The sequence below is a fragment of the Quercus lobata genome, chromosome 10 (genome assembly GCF_001633185.2).
Source record: "Quercus lobata isolate SW786 chromosome 10, ValleyOak3.0 Primary Assembly, whole genome shotgun sequence".
NCBI classification, from domain to species: domain Eukaryota; kingdom Viridiplantae; phylum Streptophyta; class Magnoliopsida; order Fagales; family Fagaceae; genus Quercus; species Quercus lobata.
The window spans coordinates 26,114,870-26,137,641 of record NC_044913.1 but is presented as its reverse complement, the minus strand read 5'-3'; the positions used below and the strand labels follow the sequence as shown (position 1 = coordinate 26,137,641).

The 22,772-nt window shown below is 39.5% G+C and overlaps 1 protein-coding gene and 1 long non-coding RNA gene across 4 annotated transcripts; both read right to left on the bottom strand.

Annotated features, from left to right (window-relative positions):
- Positions 1-383: 383 nt before the first annotated feature.
- LOC115963391 lies at positions 384-6,292 on the bottom strand. Of its 3 annotated transcripts, none has more exons than XR_004085812.1 (4): positions 5,954-6,292; positions 5,678-5,794; positions 1,984-2,894; positions 384-641 (listed from the first exon to the last, which is right to left on the bottom strand). It is a non-coding gene; the product is annotated as an uncharacterized LOC115963391 (long non-coding RNA). The 3 variants fall into 3 exon arrangements; XR_004085811.1 differs by lacking the exon at positions 384-641 and adding an exon at positions 4,314-4,364 and having other exon boundaries at positions 1,831-2,894; positions 5,954-6,286; XR_004085810.1 differs by lacking the exon at positions 384-641 and having other exon boundaries at positions 1,831-2,894; positions 5,954-6,278.
- An 8,488-nt stretch (positions 6,293-14,780) lies between these two features.
- LOC115964567 lies at positions 14,781-16,741 on the bottom strand. Its single transcript, XM_031083853.1, has 4 exons — positions 16,099-16,741; positions 15,830-16,009; positions 15,357-15,754; positions 14,781-15,296 (listed from the first exon to the last, which is right to left on the bottom strand). Exons 1-4 carry the CDS (start codon positions 16,739-16,741, stop codon positions 14,781-14,783), a joined length of 1,737 nt encoding a protein of 578 aa, XP_030939713.1.
- Positions 16,742-22,772: the final 6,031 nt, after the last annotated feature.

Sequence of the window (22,772 nt, the reverse complement as noted above, 5' to 3'; positions counted from 1 at the left end):
ACGCAAAATTAAAATTTTAATTGAATTTTCTCTAAACTTAATTTAGATTAAATATTTTGTTTAGCTAATGTTATAAAATTTATAAATTAATAAAAAAACTTATCAAGAATATCATATTGAATATGGAAATAACTATCACAACCAAATTTATAAATCATTGAATTATAGTTTTTTTTTTTTTTTTTAATGATATTTGATAACTAATAGACTGAATATGTACATATATATATATTTATATAAAATTGTGGTTCTATGGAAGAACGAAGTTGAATCAATTTTTATTTTATTATTATTATTTGGATATAGAATTCTACTCTAGCCATTGATAATGAGGAGATATAAAATAGAATTTTAATAACATTAATTAATTAGAGATTAATAATAAATAGTTTTAGAAGAGTCGTATAATAACACATATAATTTCCATCACAATATGATTCTTACAAATAGATTTCTTTTAAGCATATTATAAGCAACTAAAGTGAACGGTAACTTTTTCTCAAATAAAAAAGGTTAATGGTAACATCCCTTGGGATGTATACAAAATATTTCTAGCAATTAAGGTAAAAAAAAAATCCTAGCTAAAAGAGAATGCTGAGAATATCCTTGGAAGCAATTGATCAAATGAGGCTAAGTTAAAGCTGCAAAAGAGTAAAGAAATCAAATTTAGCACCAACTTTTATAAGACAATAACAACTATAACAATTGTTATCAAAAAAAAAAAATAATAATAAATAAATAACAATTACAACCCATCGTCAAGAAAATTTCCTCAAGAGAAAAATTGTTTTAGAAACCACTTTAAAGAAACTATAGAGAGCTTTAATTTCACAATGAAATATTTTAATTATATATGGTTTCATATGATCTAGAGGATAAGTGATTAGAGATGGCATCACAAAATTGTCCCTAACCACCATATATGAAAGAAAAGCCAATAGGCAATAACAAAATGCTATTCTAAAAGAGAACCAAATAATAGCATCTGAAATCTACTAAATGAACAAATAGAAAAGATGAGAACCAACTTAGAAAGCAAAAATTATAATAATGATTAGAGCACAACTATCATTTAAAATCAATAGCCAAATGGGTCTTCTGAATTAGAACCTAATAGTAAATCTGGCGATCCCCAAATTCATCAAAAACACAAAATTTAAACTCTAATCAACCACCAATCTATCCAAACCTATTGTATCTGAAATTTCAACTAAAAATTTTCTCAAATTTGAATCACACACACAAACCAAAATTCAATAATATCAATCAAAACAATCAACTAGTACATACAATTCAAAAGACATTAATTCAGATTTAAAAAGTAGAGAAAAAAAATGCCGATGTGGAAATTTGTGGAGCTAGCTAACGTAGCATCATATTATGAAGCCAATCGAAAGTCAGAGGCTTCAGTTTTATAATATATAAATATAGATAAGATAAAATTATTGAACATCATGAAAGCTACACAATTTTGAGAAAAAATATTGATGAATTGATAGCAAATTTCAATGTCATAGTTATAAAACTAAACATTCCCAGATTTCATCACCAACCAAATGGGCCAACTATACGTACCTGGCTTACATAGCTGTCTTTATCATCAACGACAACACATAGGTCTCTCACACTCTCAAAATATACAATTCATTTATCGTAATTCTAAAAATGCTTTGAATGTTCTGTCCTATGGGTAGCATAAAAAAAAGTATCTCACTTCCCTATTTTTAACACCGTGAGAATCATGAATAGAATTACTAACATAGGTTGATATTAGGCATCAGATTTATAAGCAAAATACCATTGCCAACAGTAATCTGCAAGAATTAAAAAAATCAGCAAAATGTGAGCTCATCCAAATAGTTAACCTACTGATATGAAATCATGCTCTTGTTGCATATGGTCTCCCAGTCAATTTTCACATCTTGTTTTTCTACAATCCCCAATAACAAAAGTCACATGTCCTGCAAATCTATCCCATCCTACCTTTTTGTTTCTCCAAAGGTTGCAATTGCTAAATCCTATGTCAATTGTCCCTAACCTTCCCATACTTTATTCAAGAAACTCACTTCCAAAGGTGATTTCTTTCCTGCTCAAATCTCCACAATTGCTTACCCAACAAAATTGGGTTTAAAAGTATCCCAACTTTCTCACCCATAATCTTTCATTCCAAGCAATCTCAAAAAAAAAAAATTGATAAATAGCACCAACATAAAGAATAGCTTAGAAATCGTCAAAAATTAATAACAAAAAGGTAGGATGGAACCCTTCACTTACTAACCCAACAACTTTTGAGTGTAAATATGCTTTATTAATAGAAAATTAAATAATAATAATAATTACCAGAGCCAAAGTTTACCTGTAAAAAACAGCAAAAATCATTCAAACAAAACCCAAATAACTCAACATAACAAAGTATTTAGCCTTTTGAGAGAGACAATTAGACAGCAAGGATCCAAGGTCATACACAAACCCAATTGGCCAACACAAATTAAATATACCAATATGAATATGTATGTTGAGCATACATAGGCCAATCCCACATACTTATACTTAACCAAATATTGATATCACAATTCACAACAAAATTTAAAAGAAATCTGTAAATAGCATTGTACGTGCATAAACAATTGGGCTCTACACATCCAATCCAAAGTTCAGTTTAAGCATTTCTTCAAACACTGGTGTTCCAATAATAATCCGCCAAAATTAAAAACCCAAAAGGAAAGAAAAGAAAAAATGGTGTTCCAATACCGAAAAGAGAGGGAGAAAGATTAGGTACTGTTGTCTATGATGCACCTTTCTTCGTAGTCATTTGGCCAATCTGATTGCTAAGGAGGACAATGTCAACGTTGTAAGCTCTTTGTGATGAGCTCTTCAATTGTGTAGTTGTGGCACTGCAAGGTTGAAAGATAAGTGGAATGGAAAAATTAAAAACAAAACTAAAAGATACATGGAGACCATATCATTTATCTCAAAATCTTTAGTTCAGACCTGGAGTTTTGTGAGTTCATTTGAATAATGGTGTGGTTGTTAACAACACCGCAAAAGATTGATTCATAATTTGGTTGTCCCCATTTACCCAAAACTGCTATTGAACTTCTATCTTAGAAGACCCAAAATATCAAACCTCCCATGACTAAGATACATCAGTAAAAACTATTTAATCTACAATATATTAAACACAAATTGATATTAATAGAAAAGGATGAAAAAGAGAGATAGAAATATGTGTTCATAACACCCAAACGAACTCACTGAAAGTTGTTCAAACACAAACCCAGCTAAAAGAATGACCTAATATACAAACCCATGACCCACATCAACATATGTAAACATATTACTTCAGAATATTTAGAATTGAAGTTTATTTGAGTTGAGGTCAGAAACAATAACAAATCTTATGAAATTCGCAGGTTTATCCACCATTCTAAAACTCCAATAACAATGATTTTTGTAATGGGTTTTAATAAACAACTAATTTAACATATTTAGGTATTCAATTGTAATTTAGAAATAACATCAATTTTTGTTAGGTGTCTGCAACTGGATAATATAGCCCATCTTTGGTAATAACTCAATTAAATACACTTTCCAATCTCAATCCTAAATCCAAAATGAAAGAAAGCCAACAAATTCACAATATTCTAAGTATGAATTAAAAGCAATGAGAACAGAGCTAAAGTCTAGAACCACATATTTACTACACTCTTGACAAAGTGACCCTCCTCAGCCAAACAAAAAATCTTAAATGTTTACATCTCAGCACCAACAAACCAAACAAAGAAAAATATTAAATGTTTCTTATTTATATTTCTGAGGTCAAAGATTAAACCCATCAAATTTCCTGTCATGCATGGGCTAGAACATAATTTCAAAAAATCATACACTCGAAACTGGTCCTTGCAGTAATAAAAATCTGATAGTGAAAGAACATTAGAAAATTCTATATGGAGCTCAACCATGAAGAACATCTCCTCCAATGCCTCAAGCAATCTCTTCCTTATCTTCAACACTACCAAACACTACAATAACAATCACCAGATTGATAACCTCTAAATATTTGCTCTATCCATGACCATCCTAAATCTCTTTCACACCATGTTGCTAGCACTGCAATGATATCCACCACCCCTAACTCTATCACCACAGCTACTATCATTAACGTAACGCTTCTCTTATTTACATATGTGCTGAATAACTATGATTTGTTTTACGCATTGAAACAAAAGGAAAACAAATAAATATTTGAAGTAAATATATAAAATAAAAACTTTCAAAAGGGTTAACTAATTGGTGCCTTCACAGAATCTTACCTTTGTGTTGCCAAAAAAAAAAAAAAAAAGAGGAAGTGCAATAGTATCACCCTGTAAAAGAGAACTGAACAAAGTAAGGCAAAATGGCATATCTCACCATACAAATGACATTTTGTAATAAGAAGACTACTTTTAGCCCATCCCAAATAGGTGTCAGTACGCTATTATTATTGTTATTGTTATTATTCCTAAATAATATCTGCCAGAAATGTCATTAGTTCCAGCTAGAATTTCATGATCTTGACTTTTTTTTTAAAAAAAAAAAAAAAAAAATCCAAAATCTTAATCACATGATTAGGTTATGAATTGTGAAATATAGAAAAAGAATACAATTTTGAAAATAGTTTCTCTTAAACAATATAGGATGACTCTTATAATCTTTTAAAACAACTTTAAAAAAAATCAAAACATAATGCAGCAAAAAAACTACTTGGCAATATGATATTTCTTTCACGGACTAATTGAGCACACTAACATACCATACACAAATGATACATGTTTTTAATAAAGATGTTCACAAAGAACACAATTGAAGGATGATTCTTTCATATCCAAGTGAGAAGCATTTAAGAAACAGGGCACCGAATGTCCAAGACAATACTTCCTAATAACTACAGTGACGAGTTGTTAAATGAAACTGGTGCAATCAATCATATATTTTGTACCATGTTTCTCCGCATATTTTCAATGGATTTTAAAAAGGGACCATTCAAAAACAACAAAGGCAAATTCAAAATCAAAGCAACCCAAATATGCAAAATTGGTTCTAGATACCTAAAACCAATTTATGCCAAGCCAGCTAACCTAAACAAAATTTCCAACCAAAATCGCTTAATCAAAACTAAATCTAACCCATCTATTTAAACTAATTAAACAAAACAACAAATATTCACTCTGCAATTTGAAATCATTTCAGAAATATCAAACAAAATCTATCATAGAACTAATTTAAAATAGATAAAAATTGAACAGAACATTATTAACAATTAGTCATATGCAATAGAAAATTTTAAGAACTTAGCACAATTATTTTTTCCTATAATTTTAACCAACATGAGATCAAAACATGCATAAAAGGAAATAAACAATAATTGTAGCAGTAAGTATATGACAAATTGACAATCAAAATCAAATTAAATAAATCAAACTTCTTCAATCTCCCTCACGCTCTCTAATGGAAGGAGATGTCTGTTTTTCTGTCCTCTAATGGTATTTAAGAGTGTGGTTTAGAGGAAAAAAAAAAAAAAAGTAAAAAAGGAAGATAGATCTTGAATCAAAATCAATTCAGTTAAATACCCCAACCTAAGACTAAATCAACTCAAACGTTTAAAGCAATATAAAAATTAAAAAAAAAAAAAAATTACCGATAAAGGTTTCTAGCGTTCTGACAGGAAGATGATAGATTTCTCTTGTTACCAATGCTCTATCCAAATAACGAATTCAGATTCTCTCTTATTTCTCTATCTTTGCCATCTCCAAACCTAAATCATATATAAGCCCAAATTTCAAAATAACAAATCAAAACGTAATGTAACCCAAATGCCTATATAAAAATCAATCCAACCAAATTTCTCAAAACCTAAATCATATTTCATACCCATACCCAGATCTAAGAAAGAATGAAAAAAAGAAAAACTTACCGGTGGTAGTTCTCTCTATGTTTGTATCTCAATTCCTGCGTGCACCTTTAGGTTACCTCCAGTTCGAGTGGTATAATTCTGGCAAGTGAACGAACTCTGTCTCCTTCTCATCTCTGTATCGCAAGGTTTTTTTTTTTTTTTTTTTCCTCCTTCTCTATCTCTGTATCGCAAGCATCGGTGTTAATAGTATTCATACGAAGAGAAACTGAAGTTAGAGTGAGCTTGACTTTTGATTGGGAATACATCGTTTGGGTTTGTGTTTTTATAAAGACAAAGACTCTCCAAAAGGTGTACCGTACATTTTTTTTAAAGAATAAATTGTAAACGTAGTAGAATTTTAAGGGATCATTTTTTTCTAACATGGCAGCACTTCGTTAATGGCTTTTGCTATTATGGCAGTGTTTGGATTCACGTTTTGCAACCACGTTTGGCGTTTACGTTTGGAAAATGCTGGGACCCATGCGTTGTGCTGAGGAAACGCAGGCTGAGGAAACGCAGGCTGAAATGAAAACGCAACTCGCTACGCACCGTTTCATTAATCCAAACGCGTGTTTAATACTGTTTATGGACACCAACACCAGGCTCTTGAGCATTTCATTAACCTCATGGAGCTGAAACAATCTCAATAGATACGCACCGTTTTATTAATAAACCTCCAAGCTCGTTCATGGCGTGTGCTCTGTGTTGTGTTAAACGGTGCGCGACGACTCTGATGAACGGTGCGTGTTGAAGCACTGTTCATGGACACCAAGCCTCTCCCTCACTTGCTCAACAACCAAACAAACAATCACCACCACGCCACCACTGCCCTCTGCCGACCAAACCCACCGGAACCAAAAACCCAAAATTAAAAAAAAGAAAAACAAAACAAAACCCATCAAAGACCCAGTAAACCCAAAGCAAAAACAACCAAACAACCCACTACCCACCACGCCACCACCATGCCCACCACGCCACCACTGCCCTTTGCTCACCAAACCCACCGGAACCAAAAACCCAAAATAAAAAAAATAAAACAAAACCCACCAAAAACCCAACAAACCCATAGCAAAAACAACCAAACAACCACTACCCACCATGCCACCACCACAGCCCACCACGCCAACCCAACCAACCAATCCAAATCCAACCCAAACCCATCAGAATCCAAAATAGCAATCCATAGGAATCCAAAATCCAACCCATCCAAACCCAAAAGACAAAAATTAATAGCAAAAAATCAAACAAACCCATTGGAATCCGCCGTGCCCACGCCGTGACCACTTCATTTTCTTCCACGCCGGGCTCACGCCGATCTCTGCCACGCCGGGACTACATCGACTCCACCACGCCGTGAACACTCCGAATCCAACCCAACTCCGGTGGCGAGCGTGAACGAGAGAGAGATGTGAGCAAGGGAGTGAGAAGTGAAGTAACAGAGAATCAAAGAAAAAAATAAAGGAAAGGAAGAAAGGAACTCTCTGAAGGCACAAGGGAATGGTGAGGAGTGAATAGAAAAAGGGGAAAAAAAAGAGCTAAACTTTGCCATTTATTTGCTACAGTTTTTTCAGCTTTGCTACAGTAATTTCAGCTCTGCTACAGTATCCGCGTAAAAAAATATAATCCACGTTTTTCCACTTATTTGCTACAGTGTTTTCAGTAATAAGTTTTCAGTTTCAGCAAAATAAGTTCTATCCAAACAGACCCTATATATAGTATTAGGTTAGATTAGATTAGATTTTATATTATAAAATAATTTGAATTTAAATATTTAATTAATGACACAACCATTGATTTTTGATATTTAGAAAATTTTGCAAGTATTGAGAATATTAGAAGAAATATAATCCAATAGTGAATTTCTCAAATTTCACATCCAATAGAATTGTAGTTATTAGCTACAATCAAGTTTAAAGTTTAATGTTGTCTGTTAGTTTAATTATTTTTCTTTTGGTTGAAGTGTGGTGAGAGATTTGGTAGATGAATGGGTATTGAACTTAAAAAATGTGGTGAAATGGGAAAAAAAAAAAAAAATTCAAATGGTGTGAAAGACAAAGTGTCATGAGTAATTTTTATGTTGTTTCATTATTTTCTTTATACATAATTACATATAAAAAATAACTATTTTCTTTTCTCTCAATTATATAACTAACCCATATTTTTGGAATTGTCTATGCTCTTGGGCCTAGCGGAATTTTTTTAGGCCCACTAAATCGATCCACATTTACCTATAGTTAGTGTCTTGGTCTAGTGATAAAGAATTATCATCAAGAGTGGACGTTATAAGTTGAAACTTTCTAAAAAAAGAGAGCATAAGAACGTTATGCAGATTTTTTTTTTTAATGAAAATAATGGTATGCTGATGGGAATGACGATGCTGCATCCCTAGACGAAGATAACATTTAGTGACGGAGGAAGCATCCTTGACGAAGTCATCAGGAACAACGAGGGAAACCATCGTCACTGACGAAGACAGAGAGTCACTCAATGCAGTCAATCAATGACTTGAGCGGTTACGAAATCAGCCCAGCAGACCGTTGGGAACCTCTTAAAAGTCTCATTATTGGACCAGGGGCGTTACTTGAGAAAGCATTTATCACCCCAACGGCTAGCCCCCAAGGTGGCAAATATAAAGCTCCCACACAGTCAGTAAAAAGGTACGAAATATACACACACAGAGATACATCTTGATTGACGATTATTTTTCTGACTTTGGCATCGGAGACGCTGTGGCAGGCACCACACCGGTGATCATCGTTGAGCATATTCTCTCGCACCACGAAGGATTCCATCCGCTCACTGTTACTGACGATCCTGTGCATCATCAGTTTGGCGCCGTCTGTGGGAACATCTTTTCGGATTCACATTCGAAAACGTAGCTTCCATCAATTCTCTATATCCAGATGGAATCCAACCCAGACTCAGCAACCTTGGCCCAGCAAGTTCAAGCCCTTACAGCCACCATTGAGGAACTCACCAGACAGAACCAGGAAATGAAGCTGCGGCTCCAGCAGGTTCAACAAGCTCAACAAGAAGAAATCCGGTCCAAGGGTAACATGGAGGGAGAGGGAGAGGGGGATAGCCAGCAGAGGGAAATCCCCCGGAGACCAACTACTCCGGACGAACAGAACTCAGATCTTCTTCGGGAAATGAGGAAAGAGATGGACGAATTAAGGAGTGCTATCAAGGAAAAGACGGACCGGAGTGTAGACAAAATGGTAAAGGCTACAGATTCGCCCTTCACTGCAGCAGTACTCGATTGCCCCGTGCCGTCCAAGTTTCGCCTGCCTCAATTAGAGCCATTCGACGGACTCAAGGACCCTCAGGATCATCTTAATACCTTTAAGACGACTTTGGGTCTCCAGCAGCCACCCGACGAGATATTGTGTCGTTCCTTCCCTACGACTCTCAAAGGAGCCGCAAGAGAGTGGTTTACTAAGTTACCAAACTCGTCCATAGATAACTTCAGTCAGCTGAGTAGTGCTTTTTTGCGCCACTTCATAGGGGGACAACGCCCAAGGAGGCCAGTAGATTATTTACTCACCATAAGACAGGGAGAGAAGGAGACTCTGAGGTCATATGTCAAGCGATTCACCTGGGAAACTCTGGAAGTGGACGAAGCTGATGACAAGGTGCAGCTGACGACCTTCAAAGCAGGGTTGAGATCCAGAGACCTTGTGGCCTCTCTTGCAAAAAACCCCCCGAAGACAATGGCTGAGATGCTCTTGAAGGCACAAAAGTACATGAATGCGGAGGATGCTCTAGCTGCCATAAAAGGTGCTGAGAGACTAGGGGACAAGTCCAAAGGAGAAGACGACCGCAGAGGGCAAAAGAGAGACAGACCCGAACGTCGGAACAACGATGGGAATAGACGGAGAGACGACAAAAATCCTCGTCAGGTAAAATTCACTCCTTTGGTTATGCCTGTTGACAAGATTTTCACGCAGATCAAGGACGAGCATTATCTCAAATGGCCCAGGCCATTACATTCGTCCCCCAACGTACGTGACAAGAACAAATATTGCCGGTTCCATAGAGACCACGGTCACAACACAGAAGAATGCAGAGACCTGAAGGAACAAATAGAGGAATTAATACGAAAAGGAAAGTTACAGAAATATGTAAAGAAAGGGGAACATGGCAAGGTCAGAGACGACAACAGGACCCAACATGAATCCTTTACTCGGGATGACGACCATCCGTCCCAACCTCCACGCAAAGTGATCGGGGAGATAAATACGATCGCGGGAGGACCATCCTCAGGAGGGTCATTTAGATCACTCAAAAAAGCATGCCATAGACAGGTGAACAGCGTCCACACCATGCCTCCGTCCAAGCACCGACGAACGTACCAAGACATGTCCTTTAATGAAGAAGACGCCAGGGGGGTAAAGCAGCCTCACAACGATCCCCTGGTCATAGTACTGAATATAGAAGGGTTCAATACCAGAAGGATCCTTATTGACAACGGGAGCTCAGCGGATATCATCTATCTCCCCGCCTTCCAGCAGCTGAGACTGGATCCAAAAAGGCTCCGTCCTTTTGACTCTCCGCTCGTCAGCTTCAGTGGAGACAGGGTCTACCCCAGGGGAATAGTGACTCTGACGGTGACGGCAGGGACCTACCCACTGCAGTTGACCAAACAAGTAGACTTCCTGGTGGTAGATTGCCCTTCGTCCTACAATGTCATCATTGGGAGGCCCACCCTAAACAAGTGGAAGGCGGCAACGTCAACCTACTGTTTGAAGGTGAAATTCCCAACAGACAACGGCGTGGGTGAAGTGAAGGGTGACCAAGTCCTGGCAAGGGAGTGCTATCAAGCCGTACTGGCAAAAAAGGAAAACCACACGTGGACGATCGAAGAAAAAGAGGAGGACGCGATGGAGACCCTGGAAATAGTAGAGTTGGTGGAAGGAAATACGGACAAGACGACCAGGATAGGGACGATGTTAAGCCCCGAGATGAAGACGAAGCTCATAAAATTCCTTAAGGGGAACCTAGATGTCTTTGCATGGAGTCACGAGGACATGCCAGGCATATCTCCAGAAGTTATCCAGCATAGGCTGAATGTGGACCCCAGTAGGAAGCCCATTCAGCAACGACGAAGAACCTTCGCTCCAAAACGAGATCAGGCAGTTGCAGAGGAAGTAACCAAACTCTTGACGGCTGGATTCATACGGGAAGTATATTATCCAGAATGGCTCGCCAACGTCGTCCTAGTGAAGAAAGCGAACGGAAAGTGGAGAATGTGTGTAGACTTCACCGACCTGAACAAAGCATGCCCAAAGGACAGCTTCCCTCTACCAAGGATAGACCAGCTCGTGGACTCCACCGCCGGACATAAGCTGCTGACATTCATGGACGCCTTTTCAGGGTACAACCAGATAAAGATGGCTGAAGAAGATCAGGAGAAGACTGCCTTCATCACGAGCCAAGGACTCTACTGTTATAAGGTGATGCCTTTTGGGTTGAAAAATGCTGGAGCTACGTACCAAAGATTGGTGAACAAAATGTTCAGCCAACAGATTGGCAGGAACATGGAAGTATACGTGGACGATATGCTCGTCAAGAGCGAGGAGGAGCTCGCTCACCTGGACGACCTGCAGGAGACTTTTGCAACCCTGAGAAAGCACCAGATGAAGTTGAATCCAAGCAAGTGTGTTTTTGGGGTAGCCTCGGGTAAGTTCTTGGGATTCATGGTATCCCAGAGAGGAATAGAAGCAAATCCAGAGAAGGTACGAGCTATCATCGACATGGCTTCACCTAAGACCGTCAAGGACGTGCAAAAACTTACAGGAAGGATAGCAGCCCTGAACAGGTTCGTCTCTAGGGCCACAGACAAATGCCTACCCTTCTTCAAAATCCTCAAGCAGGCCTTTGCTTGGACCGACGAATGCGAAACAGCATTCCAGGAGCTGAAGCAATACCTGAGCAGTCCACCTCTCCTAAGCCCGTCCAAAGGAGGGGAGAACTTATACTTATACTTGGCAGTATCAGCCTCGGCAGTAAGCGCAGCCTTGATCAGAGAAGAATGTAAGAAGCAACTCCCGGTGTACTACGTCAGCCAAGCCTTTCAAGGAGCTGAATTCAGGTACCCAAGGATCGAAAAGATTGTGTTTGCACTTATAGTAGCCTCGCGCAAGCTCAGGCCGTATTTCCAGTCAAATCCTATCCTCGTGATGACGGATCAACCAATTAAGAAATCAATGAACAAACCAGAAGCCGCAGGGAGAATGGTCCAATGGGCAGTCGAACTCAGCCAATTTGACATCGAGTACCATCCAAGAGCAGCTATCAAGGCACAAGCTCTGGCTGACTTCATCGCCGAATTCACTCTGCCAGACGAAGATGGAACTACTGACGAAGTCGATAAATGGACAATACAGACAGATGGTTCGTCAGCCCAAAAGAGAGGGGGAGTAGGGGTCGTCATAACCACCCCCGACGGAGAAGTGATAAAGTATGGGGTTCACCTGAAGTTCCCAGCCACCAATAACGAAGCCGAGTATGAAGGAATATTGACGGGCTTGAGGCTTGGGAAAGCTCTTGGGGCCAAAAATTTGCTAATCCAGAGTGATTCAAAGCTGATAATCGGACAGATCAGTGGAGAATACGAGGCAAAGGAAGAGAGGATGCAGAAATACCTTAAACTGACAAGGCAACTAACCCAAGAGTTCGACACAGTGGAGTTCGTCCAGATACCAAGAAGCCAGAATGTTGGGGCCGACGAAGTATCGAAACTAGCGTCGTCAGAAGAAGGAAAGGCGAGCACAGACATGACAATAGAGATCCAGAAACACCCGAGTATTGAAGAGGTGGCGGCGTTCTCCATCCAGAGCACAGGCACCTGGATGACGCCCATAATATCCTTCCTCCAGGATGGGCACCTACCTCAGAATACTGACGAAGCCAGAAAGGTGAAGAAGAGAGCAGCCAGGTTTACGATCCTGAATGACGTCTTGTACAAGAGAGGCTTCTCTATGCCTTATCTAAAGTGCGTTGACGAGGACGAGGCCAAATACATCCTAGAAGAGGTACATGGAGGAATCTGTGGCAACCATGCCGGCTCCAGATCCCTAGTCCACAAGGTGATAAGAGCGGGGTATTTTTGGCCAACCATGCAGGGAGATGCTGCTGATATCGTCAGAAGGTGCGACAGATGCCAGCGGTATGGGAACGTGCAGCGGCTCCCAGCGGAGAAAATGACGACCATAGCCTCCCCATGGCCGTTCGCACAATGGGGAATCGATATCGTCGGTCCTCTGCCCCAAGGTAAAGGTCAGGTAAAATTCCTTCTGGTTGCTATTGATTATTTCACAAAATGGGTTGAAGCAGAGGCCCTAGCAACCATCACTGAGGCTCGGATCCGGAGCTTCGTGTGGAAAAACATAATCTGCAGGTTCGGGATTCCCTTGACGATCATATCTGATAATGGGAGGCAGTTCGACAGCCAAGGCTTCAGAGACTTCTGCTCGGACCTCGGGATCAAGAATCAGTTCTCATCCCCTGGACATCCTCAGGCAAACGGACAGACGGAAGTAACGAACAGGACGCTGCTCAAGATAATCAAAACCAAGCTGGACGAAGCAAAAGGTGCCTGGCCAGAAGAACTACCTAGTGTCCTGTGGGCGTACAGGACTACAGCCAGAACCCCAACAGGAGAGACACCCTTCAGGCTTACCTATGGCACAGAGGCAGTAATCCCAGTAGAAGTTGGAGTAACAAGCATCAGACGAGGAACTTTCAGAGATGGACCCAATGACGAGGGACTGCGGTTGAACTTGGATTGCCTGGATGAAGTAAGAGATAATGCGTCCGGTAGAATGACGAAGTATCAAAAAAAGATGGCCGAGTACTACAACAAGAGGGTTAAACTCAGGCGTCTGGACATAGGGGACCTCGTCCTTCGCAAAGTCACTATAGCGACTAAAGACCCCACTCAAGGGAAGCTGGGCCCTACATGGGAAGGGCCTTATCGCGTCATCCATTATTCGAGGCAAGGAAGTTACCACCTGGAAACTATGGACGGACAAAAGCTCCCTCGTCCATGGAACATTGAACACTTAAAGAAATACCATGAGTAAATGTAATACACGAATGCATTCGGTATTAAAGTTAATAAAAGTATTTTTCTTCTGATGTTTTTGCGCAGGCAGCATTGGTCAACCATAAGGCCAATAAAAAATTGAAGTAACAAGATTCCGCCTTGACGGATGTAAGTTACTGACGACCATATAAGTATGATTAAAAGACTAAGTAACAAGATTCCGCCTTGACGGATGTAAGTTACTGACGACCATATAAGTATGATTAAAAGACTAAGTAACAAGATTCCGCCTTGACGGATGTAAGTTACTGACGACCATATAAGTATGGTTAAAAGACTAAGTAACAAGATTCCGCCTTGACGGATGTAAGTTACTGACGACCATATAAGTATGGTTAAAAGTCTAAGTAACAAGATTCCGCCTTGACGGATGTAAGTTACTAACACCATAATCGAACAGCTAAAGGACTAAGTAACAAGAGCTCGCCTGGACGGACCTAAGCCGCCAGACGGCACCCCCTTAAAGTCACAAGTGGCAGGGGTCAGTGGACGGAGAAAAGAGTGCAATGCGTCAAATCAAAATAGGATGCAACAAAGCACAAAATTATAAACAGATGTAAATCAGCCAAAGCATCTAGAAGAAAAGTAAGTAAACTTCATTCCAGCCCATAACCACTGGGCTACTATCATTGTTTTCAAAATAAAATTAACTGTTCTGAAATTAGACTTAAAAAAAAAAGGGCCCCAAAACAAGAAGGGCATCTACCAAATACAACAAAAATTTTTCTCTAAGTAACAGGGTCAGGCATCAGCAGAAGCGTCCACGGTGGCAGGGGCATCGGTGGCAGGACCTGGAGCATCACCATCTGGGGCAGAGGACTGAGCAGCCTCGTCCAAAGCCATCTCCTTATCTACCTCCTCCAAATCCAAACTCTCCATGTTGACCCCAGAAGGGTGCTTGACGAGGTACCTCCTGAGCAGCTCAAAGCCTTTGAAATACCAACTGAAGAGTACAGTATTGTACTCGTCAGTGGTCTGGAAAGCCTCCACCGACCTGGCGGCAACAGTTGCAAGCTTCTCCCTGGCTGAAAGAAGCTGCTCATCCTTTTCTTGGGTCAACTGGCGTTCAACCCTGAGGTCGTCATCTAACACTTTGACCTTCTGCTTCAAAGAGGTCGCCTCGTCCATGGAGGTAATCAGGTTCTTCTTCAGGTCGGAGTTCTCTTTCTCCAGGGCCTCCATTCGGGTCGTCAGAGACGCCACCTTGGCCTCTTGAGTGATATACTCAGCAGTAATGTGGAGGCTCTCTCCCAACACCTGAAAAGAGGTTGTAAGTCGTCAGTAAAAAAAAAAAAAAAAAATTGACGAACTCCGTACCTGGACGAGCTTATGAACATGGCGGGAGGCAACGTCATTTAAAGACATGTCTGAGAGAGCCTTTAGGTCCGCTGGAGTGATGACCTCATGAGCCTTGTCCAAAGCTAACCTCTCATCATCCCATATTGTTGACGAGGAAACATCAGCTTTCTTCTTCTCCTTCCCTTTACCAGCTACACGCTGCCTTTTTGAGCCGGGAGTGACGATCTCCTCTATTGATGCAGTTGGAGAGGAAGTTCTCGTCGTCTCAAGGGCTACGAGAGGAAGGGTGCTCAGGGGAGTAGGAGTAGAGCCCTGCCCGGTCACACGCACGATCTTCTTCCCTAGATTGGACAAGGGCTCGTCCTTCTTCGACCTCATCTTCGCGTACATGTCCTTGTTAAACTTGGTCGTCATCTCTGCAAGAAGAAAACATTTATCAAAAATGCCTAAGTACGCAAGGAGAATCAAACATTGACGAAGTCAGAACTTACTCTTTTTTCCTTCAATACCAAGCTGACGAAGAACAAAAGGAGAAGGGTCAGGACCGAGATTGTAAAATGCAAGAGACCGGGGGTCGACCAGCTCGTCCCAGCTCTCAATCGTCTCCGCGTACCCGATCGCAGTCTCTATGCGTTCCTTGTATCTGCTCTTCAATCCAGGCCGTCTCTTAGCTACACCAAACAAAGAAACAAAAAAGTTAGCAAAGGCCAAAGCCTCAAAATTGGCAAAATTGAAACAACGGGGAGAAATACTGACGCACCTAAGGTCGGGGTTCCCCACCGACGGAGCAACCTTGGGATATCACCCCAATCACTGCTGGATTGAGTCTCGAAGTCGTCCCCAGACACAAAGAAAAAGCGCGATTTCCAATACCTGAAGGACGAGGGCAAGCCCTTGACGATCCTAGTCTTTCTCTCCCAGGGGACTAACTCATAATACCCCCACTCTTTGGATTCTTTCAAGCGGTACAAGTAGGTGAGCTCAGCCAGCCGGATCATATCCCCGTTGGAGGCCAACCATATTTGCATACAGTTGATCACGATCCTCCACGAATTAGGCATGAGCTGCCCGGGGGCAATACCGAAATGATCTAGAAGTTCCATCAGGAACGGATGGACGGGGAATCTAAGCCCGCAGGTGAAAGATGACTCATAAAAACACACTTCACCTGGGGAAAAGTGGCAGGCCCTATCTTCTTCCCTGGGTAGACGGACACGAACCCTAGAGGGGAACTGAAACCGATCCTTGAATCTATTCACGGTCTCAGCGTCAAGGCCACAAATCTCCTCAAGGGCATGAAAAGCCCTAACCACCCGTTGGCTAGAGACGGCTGTATCTCCTTCAACCGGGTCGTCACTAGAAGACAACCCAGTCTCGAGATTGCTAGATCTAACCTCAGACATTGACCCTCTCCTAGCTAAACCCTCGAACCAATTTAGTGATTGACGAAGCAAGGGCAACAAGTCGCCCAAAACCACGCTCAGACAATTACCCTCAAACACAAAATTTTCCAGAAACGGATAGGTGCCCAAAGACCCCCCCAGACGCGCGAAAAGGAAGGAGACCGACGGACAAGCTATCCTAACCTCCAAACTATCAACCATGGAAATGCAGAAATCTAAGGGGCAGAAAGATACAACTCAAACTAAATCCCCAAAAAGAAGAAAAGCAGAAACCAACAACAAAAGAAGAATAAAAGGAAACATAGAATCAGAGATTATGCAAAAACAAAAAGAGGAAGGAAGTGAAAAGAAAGAGACACATACCTCCAATGGCGGAATGGCAAAAGCACGACGCAAGGCGAGTCGGAGAAGAAAGACAGTCTCAAAAGAATGCTCGGAATATCACTGAAAAACTTTCTGTCTTCGCTCTTTGAAAGGTGAAAGAAAAAATTGAAAAAGAGTAGTTTTAAACTTAGACCAAAAAGCTATCAGAAAACCAGCGGGAAATCCAAGGGTCACACCATTAACTCCACGGATCGTCACGCGCCACGTGGCCATGATTTCCTGTAGCGCCGCCACTAAGCATTAAATACGGAACAGAACCCCAAGAGTCACAAAAGAAGCTTTTCATCTTCTGTGATCGTCATAACACGTCACTGACGAACCCAGAACCTGGGGGGCAATTGATGGGAATGACGATGCTGCATCCCTAGACGAAGATAACATTTAGTGACGGAGGAAGCATCCTTGACGAAGTCATCAAGAACAACGAGGGAAACCATCGTCACTGACGAAGACAGAGAGTCACTCAATGCAGTCAATCAATGACTTGAGCGGTTACGAAATCAGCCCAGCAGACCGTTGGGAACCTCTTAAAAGTCTCATTATTGGACCAGGGGCGTTACTTGAGAAAGCATTTATCACCCCAACGGCTAGCCCCCAAGGTGGCAAATATAAAGCTCCCACACAGTCAGTAAAAAGGTACGAAATATACACACACAGAGATACATCTTGATTGACGATTATTTTTCTGACTTTGGCATCGGAGACGCTGTGGCAGGCACCACATCGGTGATCATCGTTGAGCATATTCTCTCACACCACGAAGGATTCCATCCGCTCACTGTTACTGACGATCCTGTGCATCATCAGTATGCAATTGTTAGAACTATCATTGGTATTTCTCAAGAAAAATAAAAAAATTATTGGTGGAGCACAAGATATAGTATAATTGGTAGAACATAAAATTGTTAAAATGGAAAAAATAAAAAATAAAAAATCAAGCATATGGTAAGCTATAATTTGTAGAGTATAAAGTAGAACAGAATAGACGTTTATATATAGCCTTATTACTATTAGCTAAAGAACAATTGAGAACTCAAATATATTTCTCAAAAAAAGAGAACTCAAATATATGTTTCAGCTTAATCTATGAAAGTGAGGAGAAACAAGCATGCATACCGTTACTTGAACAGACCAAAGGTTGCTCTCCATCATGGCAAAAGCAGACAAATGTATGTGAGAAGTCAGAACCGCATATCCCACCTGAAGCCTCACACCCGCCACAGGTAATCGCCCAGGAATTATGGTAGTCCACATCAAAACCTTGATTCAATACATTCTAAAGTCCCACAGACTCGTCAATAAGAGCAGTCCGTAAAATTGGAACTTCAATACTTGTATTGCATCCCTCAAAAAGGTCGTGGATACCTGGGATGGATTCGCTTACAAAGTAATTAGCGGTATTATCTAAGCTACAGGAAAAGTTCTCTCCATCCAATCCGTTAACTCCAGAAGGACAACCATAGAACAAAGTTAGGTTTTGATCGGTTGGTATGTAATAATTGAAGTTATTAAAATCCAAAGTGGTATTGACGAACTTTGGGGGGCATGGACTATTCCAGAGGTCCAATCTTGCAATGGTCATGACATATTGAGATTGGTTGATGTTTAGTACAAGGAACTCTGGTTCTTCAATTCTGATAATTGGGTATTCATTGTCGCGGCACGTAAGCTTGAACTCTTGAAAACCGCAAAGTTCAGATCGATTCCCTCCAAAGAAAGGGTACGGAATGTTTTTGATCCTTCCACAATCAAAGGGAATGCTGCACTCAACAAAGCGTACGTGCATTGTCGGTGCAGTAAGATGGTGGCAGTATTGTTAAGAAAAAGGAAAGGGTGATGAGGGAAGAAAGAGCTAGATGATGGGCTTCCATGTGTTATGTGTGTGTAGGAGATAGAGAAAAGTATATATAACGCTGCCTAACGTTGAACGAAGACTTTTCTTTTGAGAAGCGTTGAACGAAGACTGGTAAGTCCAAAAGAGATTAAAGAGTCCACTCCACAGATTGATTTTTAATTAAACGGGATTTGTCTGGACTCTGGAGGCAAATTTTCCCACTGACTTTTCCACGCCATTCTTTTATGTCTGAGACTTTGCCGTTTTATGGTTCACAAGTCCTAAAGAAAATGATTTTCCTCAATTCCAGAAAGTTGCACGCATGGCCCCGTTGCTGAGTTCACCCGGTTACCAAAAATAGGAATAAGTTTATTCAACCAATTAATTGGGCTGGGAAATTGGATTCAATTTCAACCATCTTTAAAATAAATAATAATAAGCTATTTACGCCCATCTTTAGATGAAATTAAAAGACTTTCTTTTAAGTTTTGTGTTAAAAAAATAGACCCCAGTGACTTTTCCTAGAATAGACAGAACTATCTTTCTAGGCAAGTTCTTTTTCTGGGGCACTTTCACCTACAAAGCTATGACTTTAGTCGAACTACTTCAAAGGTCTGCTCGCCTCCACTAACACGGAAGCATATACCTTGATTCAGGTATATATATCTTCTCGGTCACAGCAAGTGGGTCTCACTCACTTGCTATGAATGAGAAGATACATATACCACACGGTATACCTTCTTCCATTAACATTAAGTTAATAATGAAATTAATTTTAGAGAGAGGTTGTTTACTGTGTTTATCAACAAAAATGAGAGCATTATTCTCATACACTTCTTATTATTGTACATCATCGATTCACATCAACTATTTCATATTTTAAATGTGGACATTATGTCTAAAACTATAGATGTTATATTAACAGAGTGTACATTAACAAATGTAAAAAGAATAATTACAAAACTAATAAATAACCAATTGGAACAGAATAATTACTAAAAAAAAGTATTTATTGCAACGAAGCTATTGCAAAAAAAAAAAAAAAAAAAAAAAAAAAAAGTGATAATAAATCATTATTGGATTTTCAAGTTAATTTTTGTTGCAACAGGGATTTTTATTTAAGAGTGTTACTTTAAGACCATTGTTTTCAATTATCTTTTTAAAATACCACTCAAACCAATTTAGAAATAAACCTTTTCCTTGAAGTAATATTACTTGTACATATATCCCTAATTGACATAATTTTTGCTATACACCAATATATGTGGGTCCATTCATTTTTGTCATTCTTTGACTTGTTTATCAATTCCCACATCTCTCTGAAATAAAATTTTTAGAAACTAGATAGTTTATTGATTTACTTATTTATTTATTTTAGACACATAAATGGTTTAAATATAATAGAAAAAAGAGAGGGAACACAAAAGAGCTAGAAATCATAAGAAAAGAATAATCTAAGACAAGTCCTTTTTAGAGCAATGTTTTATTTCACATTACCTCTTACACATAATTGTGCACTTTTTGAATTGAAATTGTGGCTTAAAGTCATGGTTTCAGTGCAAAGTATGTGTACAGTTGTGTGAAAGTGAAAGTGAAAGTGAAACAATCGAGTGTGCACTAGTAAATAACTCTCCCTTATAATTCTTCCCACAAAAGTCACCAATATGAATGTTTCAATAAACATTTTTATACTCCACTTTTCTTTTTCTTTTTCATAGAAATTTATATTCTCCATAAATTATAGAATATTATGCGGTTTTATTATTATTATTATTATTATTTTATTGAGAGTCTAGTGAAACATATATATATATATATATATATATATAGTAGATTACTCACGTTAGAAAAAAAGATTTTTAATCAGCTTTGTGTTAATTAGTCTTATATTAAACTCTTCTTTAGCATAAAAGATAGTGTTTTAGCCTATAATGTTCCGTGCATGATGACTATACTTTAGCGTTAAACTAAGATATTAATTAATTTTTTGTGTAAGCGAAAATTGAACCTAGATCTAAATCTTATTTGATGATTTTTTATGCTCATTTTGGCAGAAAAGCCCAATAACAGGAAGAAGCCCAACAATATGGGAAGAAAAGAGTTAGTAAATTAGGGAAAAAAAAAAACCATTAAATCCAAATGGCAGGAATAATGGATCATAAGCCTAGAAAAATAATAAATAGGCCTCAAAGGAAAGCAAGTGGGCTCAATGGAGTTTAGAGAAAGAAGTAGTAAACTCATGGGCAGTATGGAAAGCAAGAATGGGCTAAAGAAGGCCTGAAGTAATGAAGTAAGTGAGTGAGGGATTGATGAAAAGCCCATGAACCCCAAAAGTAAAGGATATGGTAATTGGGCCGGGGAAGCCCAAAAGACTTAACAAAATCCCATGGGAATGCAGAATTAGAATGAGCAAAGGATGCCTGAGGAAAGGAAATAGGCCGAGGATGCCCAATAAGGAAGAAATGGGCCAAGGAAGCCAGTAATGGGTCAAGAAGGCCCGAAGTAACATAAATGTAAGCCCAATGACAACATTGGGTCAATATAATTAAGTGAAAGAAAAAGCACACAGCAGGCTCAAAAGAGGTCCAGTAAGCACGGATCAAATAACACCACAGCAAGAATAATAAAATGTTCTAGTAGAAATGTTAGCAAGTCTACGGAAGGAACAAAGAATGGGTTAAAGAGAGAAAAGCCCACAATCAAGCAAGGCCCAGTCCATGAAGAAAGTAAGTCATAAAGAATGAAGGCTCAGAAACCTGCTCACGCCACAAGAGGTTAAGAATGAGTAGTAGAACGCACAAATGGGCCTCCAGGCCATGGCAAATGCATGAGTAGTAGACAAGCTTTGGACACACATGAAAGTGGTGCACGTACAAGGCTCAAGCACCACCAACCTGTACCCAACCAATACAGGAGTGGTGGGCCATGGGTCAAAGGTAAGAGAGGAAAGGATGAGTTAGAACTACTAGGTGCATGCCATGAGGGATAGTAAGAAAGAATGCCCACCTTGTTCCGGATGGGAATGCCACGGTGAACAAGCAAACAAAATAGAATTCTTTGTTTGGTAATGGGATGTGGCATGACCAACACAGGTAAGTGGTGGTGGTAGCTGACAAATTAGTGGGTGGTCTGGAAGGACACTCACACCCAGACAAAAGTGGTTAAAGGGTGAAATAGTAAAAAACCAGTAACAACAGGCAATATATAAGGAGCCTCCGCCGTGCACAGGGAAAAACATCAACACAACAACAATCACAATAGGAGAGTCACAACATTATAACAATCACATCACCACAACATCAGAAAAAACAACATCACATGAGCAAGAACTAAAATGAAAAGAGTAACGAAACAAGGAGAAAAAAAAATAGAGAATAGGCAAGAGTGTGGTAGCAGGCATGCACCAATAGGATAACCTCTTCTTTCCCTCTAAAAGCCTACCCTCTGTTAAGGATTAAGGATTTTCTGGGCATAAGCTATTTAGGCCTATTCTTTCAAAGTGAGTAATTTCTACGACAAGATCTTCCTGTGAGGTTATCCGTATTGAGGAAGTGTTTCCCTCCTTGGTCTTAGTTCCATAATGCAACTAAGCACGACAGACTAACCATTTCTTCTTTCATTTTATTGATTAAGTTTCAATGCTATTTTCTCTTTTTACTTTGCCATTTTATTCATAGTGCATTTCTATTGCCATAATGCTCTTTTATTTATTTATTTATTTATCATATTTGGATTTCTTTACTTATTTTAGCTAATAGCAAGCGCATTGTTACTATTTATACTTGTCTGTTGTAACTCTTTTATAACAGTTTC